At 30.7% G+C, this 20,646-nt stretch overlaps 3 protein-coding genes across 5 annotated transcripts; 2 read left to right on the top strand and 1 right to left on the bottom strand.

The window, feature by feature from the left end:
• The first annotated feature begins 922 nt into the window (after nucleotides 1-922).
• Nucleotides 923-6,192, top strand: LOC141680533 (uncharacterized). The gene is made up of 6 exons (XM_074486734.1): nucleotides 923-1,113; nucleotides 1,542-1,824; nucleotides 1,944-2,385; nucleotides 2,471-2,992; nucleotides 3,079-3,267; nucleotides 6,131-6,192. Exons 1-6 carry the CDS (start codon nucleotides 923-925, stop codon nucleotides 6,190-6,192), a joined length of 1,689 nt encoding a protein of 562 aa, XP_074342835.1.
• A 5,341-nt stretch (nucleotides 6,193-11,533) lies between these two features.
• LOC141680535 (uncharacterized) lies at nucleotides 11,534-16,275 on the bottom strand. The gene is made up of 5 exons (XM_074486735.1): nucleotides 16,211-16,275; nucleotides 12,673-13,760; nucleotides 12,436-12,641; nucleotides 11,831-12,331; nucleotides 11,534-11,755 (listed from the first exon to the last, which is right to left on the bottom strand). The coding sequence occupies exons 1-5, from the start codon at nucleotides 16,273-16,275 to the stop codon at nucleotides 11,534-11,536; spliced, it is 2,082 nt and encodes a 693-aa protein (XP_074342836.1).
• A 51-nt stretch (nucleotides 16,276-16,326) lies between these two features.
• Nucleotides 16,327-20,643, top strand: LOC141676809 (putative sugar phosphate/phosphate translocator At1g48230). 3 transcript variants are annotated; one of them, XM_074482522.1, is made up of 11 exons: nucleotides 16,327-16,545; nucleotides 17,136-17,176; nucleotides 17,282-17,416; nucleotides 18,228-18,335; nucleotides 18,492-18,523; nucleotides 18,640-18,690; nucleotides 18,945-19,006; nucleotides 19,092-19,353; nucleotides 19,562-19,827; nucleotides 19,920-20,014; nucleotides 20,146-20,643. In XM_074482522.1, exons 2-11 carry the CDS (start codon nucleotides 17,150-17,152, stop codon nucleotides 20,335-20,337), a joined length of 1,230 nt encoding a protein of 409 aa, XP_074338623.1. In that variant the 5' UTR covers nucleotides 16,327-16,545; nucleotides 17,136-17,149; the 3' UTR covers nucleotides 20,338-20,643. The 3 variants fall into 3 exon arrangements, with proteins under 3 accessions (XP_074338623.1, XP_074338624.1, XP_074338625.1); XM_074482523.1 differs by lacking the exon at nucleotides 17,136-17,176 and having other exon boundaries at nucleotides 17,218-17,416; XM_074482524.1 differs by lacking the exon at nucleotides 17,136-17,176.
• Nucleotides 20,644-20,646: the final 3 nt, after the last annotated feature.

Raw genomic sequence — 20,646 nt, forward strand, 5'->3', positions numbered from 1 at the left:
CTTACGAGTTATTACATCTCAAAGTACTCTGCCATCGGCAGCCATCGACATGAGAGCCTTCCCAACTAGGTAATTCATAGGTAAACATCATATTCGGTGTATATACTCCTAAAACATTGGTAGAAATTTCACCCTTGCTATTCCTATACTTCGTATGTTCGTGCGGAGGAACTCTAAATAATTAACACACTATATTTTATACTCCATTTACAAGGAAATACACTGTTGATCTTGCTTTAAGCGCTACTATTTGAAGAAGGAGAACTAAGATGCTATAACAAATGATAACTTGAATCTATAAAATGAGTACTTAGAAATTTTGATAAAATATCAAATTCCAACAACAAAATCGAGTATAATTGATTTCTGAAGTCTACCTCCTGCATTGTCAGTGGCGGAGGGAGATTAGGTCCAGGCCCTCCGTGGAATTGGGCCAAATTTTTTTTGAGTATGCAAGCCAAGCCCATCACTTATAAGCCCATTCTCACAACACAAGCAAACTTTTACTTTTACTTTCACTTAAGTTTGCAACAGACTCACGCGTAGAAAATTAAAAAAAAACAAAACCTAGCTTTGAGAAAAGAGACTGATGGGCAGTGAGTGAGTAACGGAGTGAGATAAACACATGTACGCAACGAGAAACCATTGATACAGGCACACACCTCTTCTCCTTCAATCCTTCAGGTTTCAACCTTCTTCCAGTTCCAGAGATCCATTCAAACTTTTAGGTAATTTTAAATTAGCATATATTTTGTGAATTTGTAATTAGATTTTAGAAAGTTATTTATTTTTGATTTAAATTATTGTGATTTGGGAATTGTGATGTTTAATTAAAAAATTATTTACTTTTGATTCATATTAGCAAATAATAGCAAATTGCAGTCAGTTGGTTAATTGGGTGTTATTAATATTTGTGACAGCCATGAAGAGATATTATCAGTCTATGTTACAAAATGAAATTCCTTCAGTTCAATCCAAAAATGTGAGTGAACCTAGTGTTCATAATCGCCAACAAAATTGTGAGGAATTGAATGTTGATGAGTTGCCGATTGATCCCAAAAAGAGAAAAAATATTTCTAACTTACATGTTAATGATAGAGAAAAGGTCAGAAGGTTTTATTTGTAGAAGGGACATTGCCAACCGAATATATTTTCCCTTGGAGAATGTTTGGGACTGAAAAGCGAAGACTTGTTTTAAATTGATACAAAGAACATCCTAGTTGGCTAGAGTACAGTGCCTTTGAGGATTCAGTGTATTGTCTATGTTGTTATCTTTTCAAACCCGAGCGTGGAGGCCATAGTGGTGGTGATGTATTTGTTATACAGGGGTTTATTAATTGGAAAGAGGCGTTGAAAAAATTCAGAGGACATGGTGGGAATGATCCAAATAGTATTCACAAAAAGTGCGTTAAAGCTTGTCAAGATTTGATGCATCAAAATCAGCATATAGAACTTGCACTATCAAATCAGAGTGCTCAAAGTTGACTTGATTACCGCACTCGTTTAGTTGCAATAGTTGACGTTGTTCGGTTATGTTTAAGTCAAGCATTGGCATTTCGGGGACATGATGAGTCCGAGAAGTCTAACAGGAAGGGTAATTTCTTCACATTTGTACAATTCCTTGCTGATCATAATGAAGAAATCAAAATGGTAGTTTTAGATAAAGCTCCTGATAATAACAAGCTAACTTCTCCTGATATTCAGAAGGATATGGTAAAAGCAATGGTTGTTGAGACTACTAATATTATTCTTAGTGAACTTGGAGATGACTTATTTTCTATTCTAGTGGATGAATCACGTGATATTTCTATTAAGGAACAAATGGTGATTCTCTTGTATTTATTAATAAGAATGGATGCATGGTGAAATGTTTTCTTGGAGTTGTTCATGTTGGTGATACTACTTCTTTGTCTATTAAATTCGGTGTTGAGGAGCTACTGTAGAAGTATCAACTGAGTATAGCTAGGATACGTGGACAAGGATACGATGGTTTGAAGAGTTTGATTTTGAAAGACAATCCTTGTGCATTTTATGTACATTGCTTTGCTCACCAGTTACAGCTAGCACTTGTTGGTACAGTGAAAAAACATCAGAAAATATCAATATTTTTTACGCAACTCAATACCATTACAAGTGTTGTTGTTGGAGCATGTAAACGCCAACACTTGTTGCGTGATAAACAAACTAGTGAAGTGGTTGAAGGTATTTGTAGTGGTCAGATTTCTACTAGAAAAGGACTGAATCAAGAATCAACTTTGAAGCGTGCTGGGGATACACGATGGGGTTCGTATTATACTACATTATTGAGCTTGATAAGATTATTCAACCCAGCTATAAATGTATTTGAGCATATTGTTGAGCACACAGATGATCATGATCTTCGAGGTAATGTTGAACTAATGTTGTCAACCATGAATAAATTTGACTTCATTTTTCTCTTACATCTTATGAAAAATATTATAGGAATTAGTGATGGATTGTCACGTGCTTTACAAAAAAAAAGATCAAGACATTGTTAATGCAATAAATCTATTTAATGTCACGAAAAACATGTTAAAATCTATGAGAAAAGATGGATGTGAATCTTTTTTACAAGAGGTTACTTTGTTTTGTGAGAGTCATAATGTTGTTGTTGTTGATATGAGCTCAAGTTTTATTGATCGTAGACGAGTTTTACGCAAGTCCGGGGTGTTAACAAATCTACACCACTACCGCAATGACATGTTCACAGATATTTTGGAAATACAAGTTCAAGAGTTAAATGACCGATTTGATGAAATTGGTAGTGAATTACTTCTCGGTATGTCATGTCTTGATCCTCAAAACTCATTTTATGCATTTGACAAGGAGAGATTGGTAAATTTTGTAAAATTGTATCCATCTGAATTCTCACCGGTTCATATTATGGAACTTGAATGGGCACTTCCTACCTACTTTCAAGATGTCACACATGATGAAAGATTTGTGGATCTTGATGGAATTTCGGAACTTGGTAGAAAAATGGTTGAGACGAGAAAATATTTGATTCATCCTTTGGTTTATTTATCAAATTGGTTATGTTTTTGCCGGTTGCAACAGCTGGAGTAGAAAGAGCATTTTCTGCTATGAATATTGTCATGACTAGGCTTCTTAATAGGATTGGGGATGAATGGTTAAATGATCTCTTGGTAGCATATATTGAGCGAGACATTTTCTTATGCGTGAAAACTGAAGATGTACTTCAAAGATTCCAGAATATGAAATCTCGCAGGGGAGCACTGAAAACAGGTAATTGTAATAAATTATGTTCTTTATGATATTTTTTCGCACTTTTCTACTTATAGTTGGGAAAAAACAATTATAGTTTATTTTGGCCCTCCCTCATTTTTTTCCCGGCTCCGCCACTGTGCATTGTATACAGTTTCATGCACTCTAGAAGTATGGAATAAATGATTAAATGGAATTGAAATTTAAATATGAGTTACAATAGATCATATTCTCTTGGTAGTCAAAATTATTTTAAGCATTGTGACAACTGTCTAACGAGTACAACTTAAATTTTATAAATTTTCTTTGTGGCGGCAGAAAATCTACATAAAAGTACGGTTACAAAAATTGGTCAATTTTCAAAAATCGTTAATAAATTATTAAAAAAATAATCGAAAACAATTGTCTAATTTAAACAATTTTTGATTAAATAGCCCAATAAATTATCAAAATTATAGGACTGCAGATCCGCAAATCAAATTGACAACAAAGAAGAATTATAGATAGTCTCCACCGTTAAGGTAAAATGACAAGTTGATGTGGAATTGAAAGGGAAAATCTCCCTTAATTTCATTATAAAGTTGAAGGTTTTAACAAATAAAGTGAAATCAAGGTGGAGCACTTGTTTAATTAATGAGCACAAAGTATATCGAATCCAAGGGATTTTAAATTACGTAGTTGTTTTACTTCAAACATTGGTTCATAAAGCAAATATTAATGGCAAAGGATACCTCTTGCCATGATGTGACATTACTCATTTAAAAATTAACACATATATTTTACCCGAAAATGAAAATAGTGAAAATTAAAAATATAAAAGATGATATGTCAAGAAGATATTATACAACAAATAACTTGTGCATTGTTAGATCAAAATCAATTCTCAAAATTTGTGGATATTATCCACTAAGTAAATTCTCACAAACCTTGAATATTGTGACCATCTGTTTCATTATTAATGTTGTAAAAGTCAATTATTATTTATTGTATAAGATCTTCCTAACAAACTATTACGAGGACCAGACCCTTTAAAAAAAACTACTAAAAACATATGGGATTGAAGGAAACAATTGTGGTGGAGAATTATAAAGTTAACCGACAGCTTCTTCGCTCATTTCAAAGACAAATCGCTTTTTTTTTTAATTTCTTTTATTTCCTAGCATTGTTTATTCATGTAATTCGTTTGTGTAACCTCTTTTTCCATTCTAAGTCCATTTCCAACTGTATAATCCAAAAATCCAAATTTGAATTACCAACTGATATAAATATTTATTCAAATTTCTGATAAATTCTAACAGTATGATCCAAATATTCGATCCAAATTACTTTTTACATATAATAATATATAAATATCATATTAAGCAATTTTATCTTAAATTTATTATTTAATCATTATTAACAATTTATATAACATTTCATAAATTAATTTAAAAAAATAATACACATAAAAATATTAAAATTATGCACTTAATTCATGAAAAACACATTTATTGCAATATTTAACATACAAAATATCATTGATACACAGTAATTTTCCGAATTATTATATTTTTCCCACAAATCCTCAATTAATGCATCTCTTAGTACAATGTACTTCTATTTAAATTTTAATGAAATTATGTTTTCTCATTATTTTAAGTTTTATTTTAAAAATAAATTTTGTCAACTATTAATTATATTATGTTATTAGTTATATAATTAAAAAAGCAAAACTCAATTTAAAATCTCATAAATTACAAATAACAAAATTATTATTTTATATTAAATCAAATATTGGATCAGTGAATTGATCACTACTTGTTCACTGAACGTTGAAATGGAATTTGGGATAATTTGTACCAAATTTGGATCTGCCCAAAGTACTTCACAAGTTACATAAATTTGTGATTCATTTATAATATTCCAACACAAAACTGAATACACATGGTATTTAATAATCCACCCTAATTAACTAAAAACAACTGAATACACATGGTATCCAACAATCCACACCTATCAATTAAAAAAGACTAACAAAATTTATTACATGACCTCGAGCACTTAAATTCTAAATAATATTTTTTCTCTGTATTCTTTTATATGTCGTTTGATTTTTTTTACACAATTCTAAGTGCTTTAAAATAATTTTTTTAAATTTTTTTCTAAATTAAAATTTTAGTTATATATTTTTATTCACAAAAACAAAAAATTAAAAATTATTATTTTAACTATTCGGTCAAAGCACCTAAAAATTGGGTGCATATAATAAAAAATATAGGGAGTACTCCATGAAGGTTACGTACATATTAGGCCTTAAATCTTAATCATTCTATTCTGGTTATCAAAAAGTCTAACAAAAACGGTGATATAATTGGATCACGTCTTAATTAAATAATTGCCGTCATGTGAACCCCAATGCTTTCGTGGAGGAATCATTGAGTTGATTATTTACAACAAGTTATTATGAATGAATTCATTAGCGAAAGGGAAGTGTGTACCAATCATCATCTTATGACTAATTAATAATTATATAGTTCGTGTGGCAACATTACATGTATGTGTCTAATTAATAATGTTAATATAAATTGATTATAACATTAGTTGTTAAGATGTGTACATTTACAATAATTTGTTAGTAGGATGGTGAGTTGCCTCATGTATAGTCGTTATCCAAGTATCAAATTGATTAACCTGCTTCCTACTTAAATACTAACTCTTAAAGTGTCATGCATCTAGAATTTGATTAGTGTTTATCTAGTAGGGGTACGTCTTACAAACCCTTAATTAGTTAATTAATCTTAATGCTATCTTAGTCTCTATTCCCTAGTTGTTTAAAATAATTTTGAAAAAAACATTTCTCTAAAACTTTGATTGGTTCCTTAATATTCATTTTCTTTTATTACAGGGAAATCGCAGCCGCAACCATTCGGATACGTACCGGGTAAATCTTACCCACTCACTAAATAGTCTGCAAACCCATATTTATTAAACAACTATTTCGAAAATAGAGTACTATGTAATTAAAATTGGCTCTTAAAACGGTTTTTAAATACCTATATGTAATATTAACAGTTGATAATTTTTTTAATAATAAAGCGTAATTTCGTGTTTATATATATGTGTGTATGTATATATGAACACAAATTAAAACACATAAATATCGTGTTTTAATCTATTTTTTGTCACGTTGTTCGAATTATTATTTTTGGAAAAATTCTCTATTATTTTGACATGCAAGAATGTTTTCAGATATGATTATTCAAAGGGCCAACATGTCGATGTTATAACTAAAACTAATTGAATTACTTTAAACATAGCTTAATCGTCTTGTGGCAATGTATAATGTACTTAATATTAATTATTTATCTTGTGGCTTATAATCTTTGCAATTAATCTAACTCAAAGATTAATCTAACTCAAGAATGATATATGATCCTGTGCGACAGTTGTCACTAGTTTCTTATACTGGAGCTCAAATTTTAATGAGGAACTTAATAAAAATATTAACGGGTTTTCTAATGTGTGCTCAAGTGCACACAATAAGCAGTAACTTCGATGAGTTTTGTACATTTTGATTGGTCCTCTAATCATAAATATTGATTGATGGACCCCCTGCATTTACAACAACTCCACCAATAAAAATGCACCAAACTCATGGGAGTTAGTGATTACTGTGTGGTCTTAGACACACATTAGAAAGATCGAAATATTAATACCCATAAAGTGTTTTTGCTAATCAGATGACACGTGAACATTAGGTCCTCGTAATTAGAATGCACAAAAAACCCATCTGGCCGAATTTTATCCGGGCTTAAAAAAACCCTATTTTTTGAAAACGAATCAGGTCGGACTTTTTGAAAAATCGGGTCGGCCGAACCAGGCTTCCTGAGAAATATATGACCCGTTTTAGGCCTGCTGGCCGTGCCGAATCGGGGTTTATCCGGGCTTTTTATTAATATATTAAAAAAAATTTAATATTTTATAACTCGAATTATGAGTAGTTTAAATACCGGAGAAAATAATATCTTCATATATCAAATAAAGTATTTTAGACACCGAAATGAATAAATACTTTTAAATATAATATATAAATAATCATATATAGCTTAATTGATTCTAATATAATAATAAAATATTTTAAAAATCATAAAATTATTGTATATTTTCATATTTTATATAAAAAATCGGTTTTTCAATCGGATTTTTCAAAAAGCCTGGGTTTTTATCCGGGCCGAACCGGGTTTTTATCCGATCTTTTTTAGATCCGGGTTTTTCGGGTTTCGGACTGGGCCGGATTTTCAAGAAAAAAAGGCTTATTTAAGGCCTGCGAGCCGGGCCAAACCGGGCTGAGTTTTTTTCCGGACCGGGCTTTTCGGATTTTTTTCGAATCGGATCAGATTTCGGGTTTCTGATTTTTTGAACATCTCTACTCATACTTGTAACATATTTGACATTGCAGGGTCTTGTTGATATTCAGTGAATAAAAATGTCAATTCAAATCTTGTTAAAAAAACTGACATCTGAGTGTGTTTAATTTAAAAAAAATATCAAATATAATGAATTTAAATTTTAGAAAGAATATAATGAAAATAATCATGTGCAGACTTACTGTTAAAAGTTATTTTTTATTTAAATAACTAGGCTTGTCTTATTTATAATCAAGTATATGTTCTCAAAAATTTCGGCTCGACAACTCTAACATCACAAATTATATTCTATATGTAATTGGAGTAAAAGAGTTTTGATGGCTTGATTCGTGGAGGTTTAAGGTGTAATTTGATAATTAGGCAAAATAGTAATTTGAGAGTTAAGTTTACAAAAAATGAACAAACCTATATATATAATTAGAGGAAAGGAGTTTTGGGTAGTCGAGACTCCAGACTTAAGTTATTATTTGATAATTAGGTCAAAATAATTATTTGAGAGCTAAGCTTTAAAATAAAACAGATTAACTAATAATTAGAAACATACATTAAATATTCAAAATAGTCAATTTCTGGTATACAAAACATAAAATAAATTTAAAAATAATAAGTCAAAATCAAAATAACAAACAAAGAGCTGATGTCAAACTCAAAAGCTAATATTTTATGAAGAAGAATTATTATTAAATTATGAAAAACAATTTTCAAAGAAAAAGTAAGATATTAAAATTTACAAATAATTTGAATACAATTAACACATAAAAAAATCTAAAATAAGTGCACAGACAAACAAATACCAATTTTTATTAATATATATCAAAATAGTAAAGACAAGTTAACAAACATTCACACACGTGACAAAATGAATTCTTTCCGTAGAAATTCTTTTAAGCATTTCTAATATCTTCATAAGAAGCAATTATGGCTATGCTCATCCTTCCCGATTTAATTTTCTCCTCAATTATCACATTTTATATTCCCCCATCGTTATTCATTTAACTTCTTTTTATTATTCAATTCAAGCTCACATCTTTCCACTTTAATATTCACATCCATTACAGTTTATATACGTCTGTACTATAGATTTTATCTACGAATGTGACTCATACATGACAGTCATAAATTTCATCTTATTTTTTCATGTGTTTTATTAGACTAACTTTTTGTCTTTATCTTTCATATTTATTTCTCATCATACAACGTGTGAATTTTACGAGGATTGGAATAGTTTTATTATAAATAAAGGTAACCCACATGTACTATGAATTTTATTATTCTTACTATCATACCAACTAATTGTTGCATTTATAATGTAATTTATTCATGTCTAATATCGATAATTATTATACTTCTACCAAAAAATAAAGAAGAGAAATTCCTTCGTATCCGTCTTCCCTTAAATCCGCCATATTATGTTTCGACACTTGTTATTAGTTTTTTTACTAATTAATTATACAAGCATTTACTATTGGTTTGGACCGGTAGACTCTCGTAAGATAAAAAGAGCTCAATCACTTCAACAATTATTTGCTACATTTTATTGATTATTAAAATAAATTATACATTTTATATAAATATAATTTTTACACAGAAAACTACAAAAGGGTGAATTTTTGAAAACAGGATATGGACTGGTAATAAATTTGTATGTATGTATAAGTAAAGTTTTTTTGCTGGAATAAATAATTGAATTTGAACCCTCTTAAATTTGGAAAAGAAATGAGAACTTTTCCGGTCACAAGGCCCACAACCATTCAAATGAGACCTAACATTCACATGAGAACAAGAATAGCACCGTTTTAAATTATGGGCTCCATAATTTAGTGTTACGCGAACTTTATTATTGATCCAATGTTATGGATTAAGTAACTAATAGACAACGGCCCAATTTCTTTCCGGCCCATGTAGATTTTTACTGCTTCAGCGCTGCTATATTTTTAGCAGCCGTTTTTTGTTTCTTAAAAAATATATTTTATGACTTAAAATTAAAACTTTAAAAGTGTTTGTAATTGATATGAATATCATAATTCATAAATTATTTAGTTTTTTCATAAATTTTCGTATACGTTACTTAAAATTGAGAATGTATTTGGTAAAATATAATTTATAAGTTATATTTTTGAAAAAAACAAAATTAAAATGTAAATTATAAATTACATGAATTAATATTTTTAATACTTGAATATGAAATAAAAAAAGAGAAAATTTAGAAATAAGGATAATGGCCTTAGAATAAAATTATATAATATTTTATCTCGACGATAATAAATTATACTATTGATCCGAGTTAAAATTATTAATTAATATTTTTAATACATGAACATAAAATATAACATATATATTTTAATTTAGAAAAAAATAAAAACAATTATTTTAGCTATACATTCAAAGTATATCGATTTGTGCACAGAAAAACATATGAGTAAACGCCCTGTATTATGTTCCAGAGGGAGTAATGGACAAATCTAATCGCGCCTGAAATAGCACCGTCAAATCAATAATTGAGATATGGATCTACTTATATCTGTATCCGAATCCGCGATTCTCGGATTCGAATACGGATAATATCCGCTTTATTTCGTATACGAATAATATCCGTTTTTCCTTGGAAACGAATGCGAATATTTCAGACGGATTTCAGATTTTTTAATTGTTTTTTATGCCCCTACCAAATTGACGATAATTTTAGAATATTTTTTACGATTAAACATAATTGATATATTTATATATGTATAAATATATTTATTTAGTGCATTTATACACACTATAAACTAAAATAATAAAGTTTTAAATTAAATATAATTATATGTTTATATAATTTAATTATCATATATTTAGTTTCTTATTCGAATATCCCGGATACGGATACGGATGCGTATAAGATTCACTTTATTTCGAATATGAATAATATCCGTTTTTTCTCAAATACAAATACAAAATTTTCAGATGAATATTGGATTTTTCGAAAATTTCTTGAATTACATAACTACATCTAAATTAGAAGAATGGTATCGTTAACTTTGTCTTCATGCCAATTAGATCATTTCCATACTTTGTTAAGTGGTCTAGATTATGTTGGAATAGGTTTTAACCCATTTAAGTTGAAATCTAAAGAGGCATTGGGCCTGTTTGGGGTTTTTTTTTAATATAATTTATAATTTAAAGTTGAAAAATGTTATATAAGTGATATAAATTTCGTAATTTATAAGTTTTTTACGTGTTTGGATAATTTTACATATAAATTACGTATAAGTTGATAATGTGTTTAGTAAATAATAACTTATAAGTTATAACTTTTTTTAAAACAAAATTAAAATATAAATTACAAATGTCATTAATAATTTTTGAAGACATTATTTTATATATACCAATTTTATTGTTATATAAAGGGTTTTAGGGGCGTACACAGGATTCTAAACCTACTGAGGCTGTTTGGGTAAAAAAAATCGCGAAGTTTATATAAAGGCAAGTGAACTAACTAGCATAAACATGTAAATTCAAAATCACGAATTTTAATCATGCTAATAACTTCAAAAATAAGTAATAACGTACAGTGAAAAATAAAATAAGATTTACTCACATCATTTGAGTTGTACTCGACGATTCTTTTGAGCGTAAAATTCATCTATCACTTCATCTGGATCAATATCTTCAGCATACTCCCTCTCAATGTTGATAAGCATGGAGTCTCTCAAATATTCTTCCTCCATTTTATTTCGAAGATCGGTCTTTACTAATTTCATAACTGAAAAAACTCTTTCTGTAATTGCTGTAGAAATCGGGAGTGTTAACACAAGACAAATCAATCTATAAATCAAACTGTATTGTTCTTCCTTCCCTGTATCAACTAGTCGCAGACATAACTCATAAATAGTAGACAAATCCTAAAACTTAGCATGCTTAACCACATCAATTTTGTAATGATCAAGTTGGAGTTTAAGATGAAGCATCTCTTGTTGTCCAAAATCAGCGGGATAAAAACTAGTAGGAAGTGTACAAATGTGCTCAATATCAAACAACCTGAAATTATTCTTCGGTTCCAAAGATGAGCTTAATCTCAAAAGATGAACTGCAATATCATTGAACCTATAATGTAACTCCTCCAACTGAAAATCAATTGCAGAATTAAATACACCATCACGGTAATGATGCTCAACTGATATATCATCTCTTTATCTCACATAACGGATACCATCCATATAACGAGCATTCATATCTGGCACATCAATTTTATACTTTGCACACACCGACATGACATAATCCAAAAAAATATCAAAACCCTCATCTCTCAAAGATTGTAGCAATTCTATTGTTGTTGCAACTGAATCCATGGCATTCAAGATATCAATAGATTTACTTTGTAAGGATCGACAAAGCAAATCTGTAATGCCCTTTATCTTATACATCAAATGTAGTACAAATAAAAAGTCAAATGATTTCAGTGCTTTTAAAGAACCTTTAGCTTCTTCATGCATAAAGTTAGAGGAAGTAGTGCAATTATTAATATTTTTCAACACAACAATGATTGAACCAGACTTATCCATCAAGCTACAAACACAGTTAAAGTGAGAACTCCACCTTGTAGTTCCAGATCGTTGTAAATTTCCAATATGATTAAGTCCTCTACCTGTCTCACGTTCGCCACTAGCCACTGAAATTTCAACCTCTATGCCATGTGCAGCCTGTAACTCACGTAGTCGTTTAGAAGAACCAGTAACAATATTCACAATATTAGACAACATATAAAAGAATTCCCGGTAGAATCTTGTTTCTCAGCAGCACCAACCAATGCTAATTGTAAACGATGAGCAAAACAATGTACATAATAAGCATATGGACAATCTTTCAAAAATAGAACTTGTAAACCATTAAATGCACCTCGCATATTACTAGCACAATCATATCCCTGACCTCTCATGTTATGAATGCTCAAGTTATTTCGTGTGAGGACATAAGATATTTCTTTCTTGAGAGTTGATGATATTGTATCAGCTACATTAACAATATCAAAAAAAACACTCACATATAAAACCATGAACATCAACAAACCGAAGCACAATAGTCATTTGCTCTTTATGTGATGCATCTATTGCTTCATCAACTAAAATGCAATACTTAGAATCTCCTAACTCGTCACGAATTTTATTTCTTACTTTAGTAGCCAGGATATGCAAAATATGTGTCTGTACTTTTGGAGATGTATACATGGCATTTTCTGGCGCTTTTTCCAAAACAATATTTGAAATATCAAGACTTGGTCTACCAAAAACTTTAATCATCTCAAAAAGATTACCTCTGTTACGAGAAGTTGATGATTCGTCATGACCACGTAATGCACATGCTTGCAAACTCAAGTATCGAACAACCTCTATGGTAGCTCTCAAACGCAGTCTATTCTTCTTTATCTCTTCCAAAGATTGGCGATTTATGACATTGTCAAAATGTCTTGTAACATTGGTCAGCCCCTCAAGAGATTTTACTGCTTTTTTATGTGGTGAATTATCCCCTCCAATATGAACAAAGAAAGGATATCTCTCGTCATCATTAACTTTTTTCCAATTCTTAAATCCATCAATAGTAAATGCATATTGTGAAGATGAGTCCTTTTCAAATAGAAAACACGAAAAATAAAATGTTGCATATTTCGAAATTGAATACTCCAGCCAACGCCATGAATTAAACCAAGATACTTGAAATCGACAACGTTGATTTCCAAACTCTGTAGATGGATATTGATTTTTTTTTAATTTTGGTTGACATGCTCCTAGCCTAATGTATTCACGCTTAATATGATCACGAATATTAGGTGGATACATCCAAATTGGGCGACGGAGACCTGAATCGCGTTCAAGTGATGCAAGATCAATTGGACTAGTTGTAACTGTAGGAGGAGCACTATGAGTAATTGTAGCTGCCGAAGGAGCACCAGGAGGATCATGAATAGAAATAGGTGCAACACTATGAGTCGTTGTAGCACCATGATTAGCTGAAGGAGTAATGTTAGCACTAGGAGTAGCATTAGAAGTAGCATTGACATTGGGAGTAGTTGCATGACTAACATCAGAAGAAGAAAAATAAGATAATAATGTCTTCCTTTTACGACCTTGACTCCTGCAACCAAAATATAAATTTTAAATAAGATAAAATCAACGTTCTTAATTTTAAGGAACACTTAGAGATCACAAATATTTGTTTACTTTGTTATCAAATACATTAGTATAGATTTTAAAGAACATGTGAAAATTTAAAATATATTTCCGACCTAACACTCACTTCAAATAGTAACATTGCATCAACATTATTTAATATATACATTGATATTAAAGATACACATATTTAATCTAGTTGTATATCGATACTCACAATTAATTATTTATATTAAATTTATACTTTATACAATTATGATATAAACAATAACCAAAATTGAAAAAGATGAATAAATTAACTAATTTAATTGAACAAATAAAAAATTAAATAACTTACATTATTAAGTAATAGAAGCTGGATGAGATGAATGATTTGATCTAAGAATCCAGCGTGAACAGGGCGACTTAACACAATAGGGTTCCCTACTTTTTTTCCTTATGCTTGGTTACACACAAAACTTAAGGGAATTGGGCTTCCATTTTTTTAATCCCTTGACCCATTATATTATCAAAGTTGCTATCTAATATGGGTTGGAGGTTTTTATTAAAAGGGTCTTTCTAAAATTTCACCTGGGTTGGACTTGTAGTAGGCTTTAATCATAATATATATCAATTGGGTTGTAAAAATTTGACCTGGGCTGGAGCACACCCCATCCCATACTCAGGTCCGCCACTGAAGGGTTTGATAGTCCGAAATACGCATTCACATAATTTAGGCAAGCACAATTTTTTTTAATGTGAATGTACGAGTGTATTGTTGTGATTACATAATTTTTTTTAAAAAAATACAAATCTTCCATTAAAATAATACGAAGGAATGCCCAAAATACACAAATTTTCACCTTCAACTGCCAAAAATGCCCAGATGCGCGCGAATCGTCCAAAATATCAACGGAATACGCATTAAAATGTTGCGTATTCAACCTTTAAAATTTTAACAAAGACATGCGTATTCACTTTTGCTTTTACAAAGAATACTCATGGTCAACATGAGTATGCATAAAAAACAAAATGTGAATATGCATGTTGAATATGCGTATCATTTGTTAAATTTTTAAAAACTGAATCCGCATACACCACATACGTATTTAGTGGATATTAGATAAGCATAATTTTGCAAGATCATGAGCTAAAAAAACACGTTATAATATCAGTTACTAATAAGAAATATACATGTGTGCATGGGAATTATAGGATACAACTTAAATATGTTAACCTAATTCAACATTAAATGAGAAAATAGCATATTCATTAATACTTAAATCACTTCTTAGAATGGAAAAATGGAGAAAATACATCCCCTCCAACATCATGCTTATGCCCATAGAAGAAAAAAATAAGATTATTTTATTAATTACCAAAATGTAAATAGTAGAAAGTTGTTTTTATATTATTTAAGATTTAAGGGGAATGTAGTGGATCTCAAAGAGCCACATTATATTTCCCTTAGATAACTGATAACCTAATACATGATGACCAAAAATACACAAATAGATAATTAGACAAATTTGTTTTTCTCAATTCAGTAGTATAAAATTTATTATTTCAAAAATTTATTTGATATCATAACCCGGTATTTGTTAACATTTTTTGTTAAAAACTTTAGGGAATTATATTCTGGAAGTAGTAATATTAGGAATGCACTTCATCACTCCCAGTGTTGGAAAAAACGCAAATCGGACCTAAGGGGTGATGTCACCTTTTAGCGCTTAAGCGCTAAAGCGGACGCTTAAGCGGTTCTAAAAGCGGGTCATTAATCGGATTATAAATAAATAAATATATGTATATTTATTAAAAATACTGGATATTTTTTTGAATAAAGATATAACATCCACATATTATAATAAACCAATAAAATGATCTTTCACAAAGTCATAATTAACTAAAAAAATACAAATAACATTTTAAAATATCAAATTATACCTCTTTAAAAAATAATATTTTTCTTTTTCTAATTATTTTTAATCCCCATTTAATTTGGTCAAAAACCGCTTAAAAGGTCAAAATCCGCTTAATTCCGCTTAATGTCGCTTAAACCCGCTTAAACTTTACTAAACACTTAACTATCCGATTTTGCACTAATTCAAGCGCTTTTACCCCCGATTCTGCTTAAGCGTCCGCTTAATGCGCTTTTCACAACACTATCACTCCCAGACTGTCTTTGATCTCAAAATAATAAAGTCATGAAGAAATTGTCAATATTCTTTCCATCCTCAAAACAAAAGGTCTTTCAAGCAGAAAAAACAACAAACAAACACACACAAACAAAAAAGAAATAGATCAACAAACACAAAATAAACACAAACACAAAAGTCAAAATAGAAGAGAAGAGTTACACAATAATAATCACTCATTTACTCCGCAAATGTATTTTTATGGTAATTTTACTACATTTTCCAACCTAAACTGACACACCTCAGACCCCACATAGATACAGTCTTACAGTTATTATTACCGACATTAATAAATGTACAATCCATTACTTAAACTAACATGGTCTCATAGATACAGTCTCATTTTCACCCTTTTCTTTTTTCTTACATTCCACACCTCTCTCTTCAGACATTTATTCCTCCTTAAGTCTTCCTACTTCTATATTTTCTACTCATTTATTACTGCTCAGGCTCTCCTCTTTAGTACTACATTTTCTTATTATATGTACACACAATGTATCTATATCATTGAAGATCACCTCCTTTATTTTTTCTAGCAAGATTTGATGGTGGGTTTGACCCTTTATTATTTTTAAGGTAAAGATGAGTGTTTTTTACTTATGTTTGCTAGATTTTATTAATCATGATTTATTTTTACAATGTACTTGCTTTTATTAGTGTTGTGATTCAAGATTTTTATGTGCTTTGAGATCAACAAAACTTAAGTTCTGTTTCACGTAGATCCAGCAAAGTCAGTTTAATGTACTTTCAAGAATGCTAGTACTACTTTGTTTCTTTATTGTTGTTTTTTGAGTGTAAAGTTATGATTCTAGTACTGTTTTGTTACTTGGATTTTTGCCCATTTTGTTTTTTTGCCATTAAGATTTGTTCTTGATATGTAAATGAATGTGAAGATTACAAAACTTTCTTCTATTGTTTGGTAGTTAAACATACATTGGAATATCAGTCTTCTCAATTGTAAAATCCCCATGTTGAGAGGTTTGGACTTGTTTCTTCAGCATTGAGGCTTTTGTTGCGTAATTAGATAAATGTCAAAAGGCACATACTGTTTAAATGCTATCACTTTTTTTTTTTTTTTTTTTATGTTTGGAGTTGTAAAATTTGAAATCTAGCTAGTACTTGTCAATGAATGTGTTCTTGAGTTTGACATTTTGTATGCATTGCAGTAGATGTCTAGTGAATGCTGAATTCTTTGGATATCATACAGGTTTCCGCTACTAATTAATTGCATGAATTTCTTGATTAAAGATATCAGGGATAGACACTATTTGGATTTTGGTGAATTTTGAGAAAGCTAATTTGAATGGTATAGGAGTCTTTGGAAACTGTTTGTGATACACTTGTTGAAGAAACCAACAAGATGATGGTAAACAAGTCAATTCTTTTTACCTATCTGTACCTGCTAATCTACATTGTGCTCTCATCTGGAGTTATATTGTACAACAAGGTAATGCACTTTATTTTTATAACTTGTTTTTGGCTCAATATATTACTATTTGATCACTTCTGCTCTGGATTCGAAATTTTGTAAACCTTTAAAGAGAAATCTGTGTTTTAAACGATACAATAAGCATGCCAGGAAACGAGGAAAGAGTCTGATTAGTAGTAGTTAATAGTTATAGGTAGAATCTGGACTTCTTTTATGGAAAATACTCGATGTGATTGTGAATGAAGCATGTTATACCTCTTTCAAGCTTAATTCAAGGAAACATATTGTAGATACTAAAAGCCTCTCCTTTTTTACTCTTCTTTGGTGGGTGTTGACCTTTTTCTTTACTACTATTATTATTATTCTGTGACCATATTTTTCTGTATATGCAATGCTCTACGGAAAAACAGAAAGAAAATTAATTAATAGTTAAACTTTTAACATGGATAATAGCTTATTTCGCTACCCTGATATCAATTGGTGGGTAGTGACCTTTTTCTGTTGCAAGCCTGATTGTCATTAATAACTCTGATATAAAAGCTAATGTGATCGACATGGTAACTGGAATCGTAGTGTACCTTTTTTGCTTTTTTATTATGAAGATCAATAAGCGACCTTTACTATCTGATGAAATCTTCTTGCAGCTAATTTTCTTCCCTAAGTACCTTAATTATATTATCTGATATAAAATTGTCTTTCCTAACTATGGTATAAAAGCTACATGATCACCGCCCAAAACCGGAAATTAAGTGTACCTTCTTCGCATTTGTATCATGGAGAAATGGAGATCAATCACCAACCTTTTATTACTGACAAATTTTTGTTGCAGTGGGTTCTCTCTCCCAAGTACTTCAATTTTCCATTTCCAATAACACTTACCATGATTCATATGGGATTTTCTGGAGCTGTAGCATTCTTTCTCATTCGTGTTTTTAAGGTATTACTTTTTTGTGGTATCAAAAGATTCAGTTCCTGAAATCTGCATGTTTCTTTTGCCTTGAATATCAAGAGGATATTGTTCTCAGATTTGTGTTGTTTCCTTGTGATCTGTAATTTAGTGCGAGTCTAAGTTATCCTCTTGACATTTTGACAGGTTGTGTCACCTGTAAAAATGACATTTGAAATGTAAGACATACTTTTATTGTTCGAAAAAACCTATAGTAGTATTTTTTTCAACTCTCTTTTAATGTTAGCAGGTAAGATATTTATTCTTTTTGCATGGTTTTTGATTGATGACTCAGATACGCGACATGTGTGGTTCCAATAAGTGCCTTCTTTGCATCAAGTCTTTGGTAAGCACTCAAGCAGTTGTATAGATCCTATCATCAATTCATCATAATATTAACATTACGAATTTTAGCAAGAGAGAATTGTAAAACAACAAAAGAAGTTGAAGGTGACCGGATGTTACAGCAGTCTGAAAATAATCTGTCCTGGATCCTTTATATTACCAAATGGCAGGAAATTGCGAGATTTAATAATAAAAAACTTTCTTATTCGGTCTCACAATCAATAACATTTACTTGCACTTGTTCTCTTGCGACAGGTTTGGTAACACTGCTTTTTTGCATATATCCGTGGCCTTCATTCAGATGCTCAAAGCCTTGAGTATGACACACTTAATTTCATGTAAATTTACTTAAACAAACAAGTGTGATGGATAGTTTTTAATTTTAAATTCTGGGTTTTACAGTGCCAGTAGCGACACTTTTTGTGGCTGTTTTGTGTGGCACTGATAAGTTAAGATGGGACGTATTCTTAAACATGATGCTGGTCAGTGCTGGAGTTGTCATCTCCTCATACGGGGAAATCCATTTTAATGTGATTGGTACGACTTACCAGGTTACAGGGATCTTTGCAGAAGCTCTGAGGCTAGTTCTAACACAAGTCCTTCTGCAAAAGAAGGGTTTAACTCTAAATCCCATTACAAGTTTATACTACATAGCTCCATGCAGGCAAGTTTTGTTCTTTTTAAAAAATCTCTATGTATTATTAAGTGATTATTGTTATAAACAGTGGAAATGTTATGCTAAATACTGATCCTTCAAAGCTGCTCATATGATCAATTTTTATTATGACACTACCATGTTCTCATAATACTGTTTGTAGTATGCCTGAAAGGACTGTTACACAATCATTGACTTGCATATTAATGATTTGCAGTTTTGCGTTTTTGTTTATACCATGGTACTTCTTGGAGCAGCCAGGGATGGAAGTTCCACAGATTCAGTTTAACTATTGGATCTTTTTATCCAATGCAATGTGTGCTTTGGCGTTAAATTTTTCAATATTCCTAGTGATCGGTAGAACTGGAGCAGTGACCTTCCGAGTTGCTGGTGTTCTGAAGGACTGGATACTAATCGGCCTTTCAACCATAATATTTCCAGAGTCCACTATAAGTGGACTGAACATCACTGGATATGCAATAGGTACTTTGTCTATTAATTGAAAACGCCAAAAATAATTTCGTTAACATTGTAGAACGCCTTGAGCTTAAACTCTTATCTCTTGCTTTTTGCAGCACTATGTGGCGTAGTCATGTACAACTATATTAAAATTAAGGAATCTCATACATCTCAACTTTCTCTCGAAGATATTCAGGAAAGAAATACAAAGGTTAGTCGATGAATTAGATGATATCTTAGGGCTGCTTATTATTGTTCATTTCTCTTTGTTTGGAAATTTAAGTATCTGCTTGATGTATGTTGAGACCAATTGCTTAGTAACATCTGTGTTTTTTGTTCCAGGAGTGGAAGTTGGAGAAAAAGTTGTATGATATATATACAGCAGATAACAGCAATATGGATACCGGAAGAACTAGCAGAGGACTTAACTCTGTTTCCGATCAAAATGTCGATCTAGAGTCACCTCTAATTTCGTCATCAAGATTGTCTCATATTGGACGCACGCAGCTAAGCAGCCGAGATGCCTCACTATAATGGCAAATAGATTGACTAACATCAGACTATATTTTGCTTGCTAATATGAGGCACTGGAGTGTAATGTTATACAGGTTGCAGAATGCTAGAGGCTAGAGCGTCATTGTCTCTCCATGAGCCATGCACAAAAACTTGTTGGACAAATCATGCCTATTTAATTACTTGTGTAGTTCAAAGGCTGCAACAGCAGCTTCATCAGATATGTAACCTTCCCAACATAGATACATAGCGATGTCTTGACATTTTTCCCTCCAGCCACAAGTACACATGACTATTACAGTATTACTTGGCCACAGATTTGCTGCATTC

Source organism: Apium graveolens, chromosome 8 (genome assembly GCF_009905375.1).
Source record: "Apium graveolens cultivar Ventura chromosome 8, ASM990537v1, whole genome shotgun sequence".
Lineage (NCBI taxonomy): Eukaryota > Viridiplantae > Streptophyta > Magnoliopsida > Apiales > Apiaceae > Apium > Apium graveolens.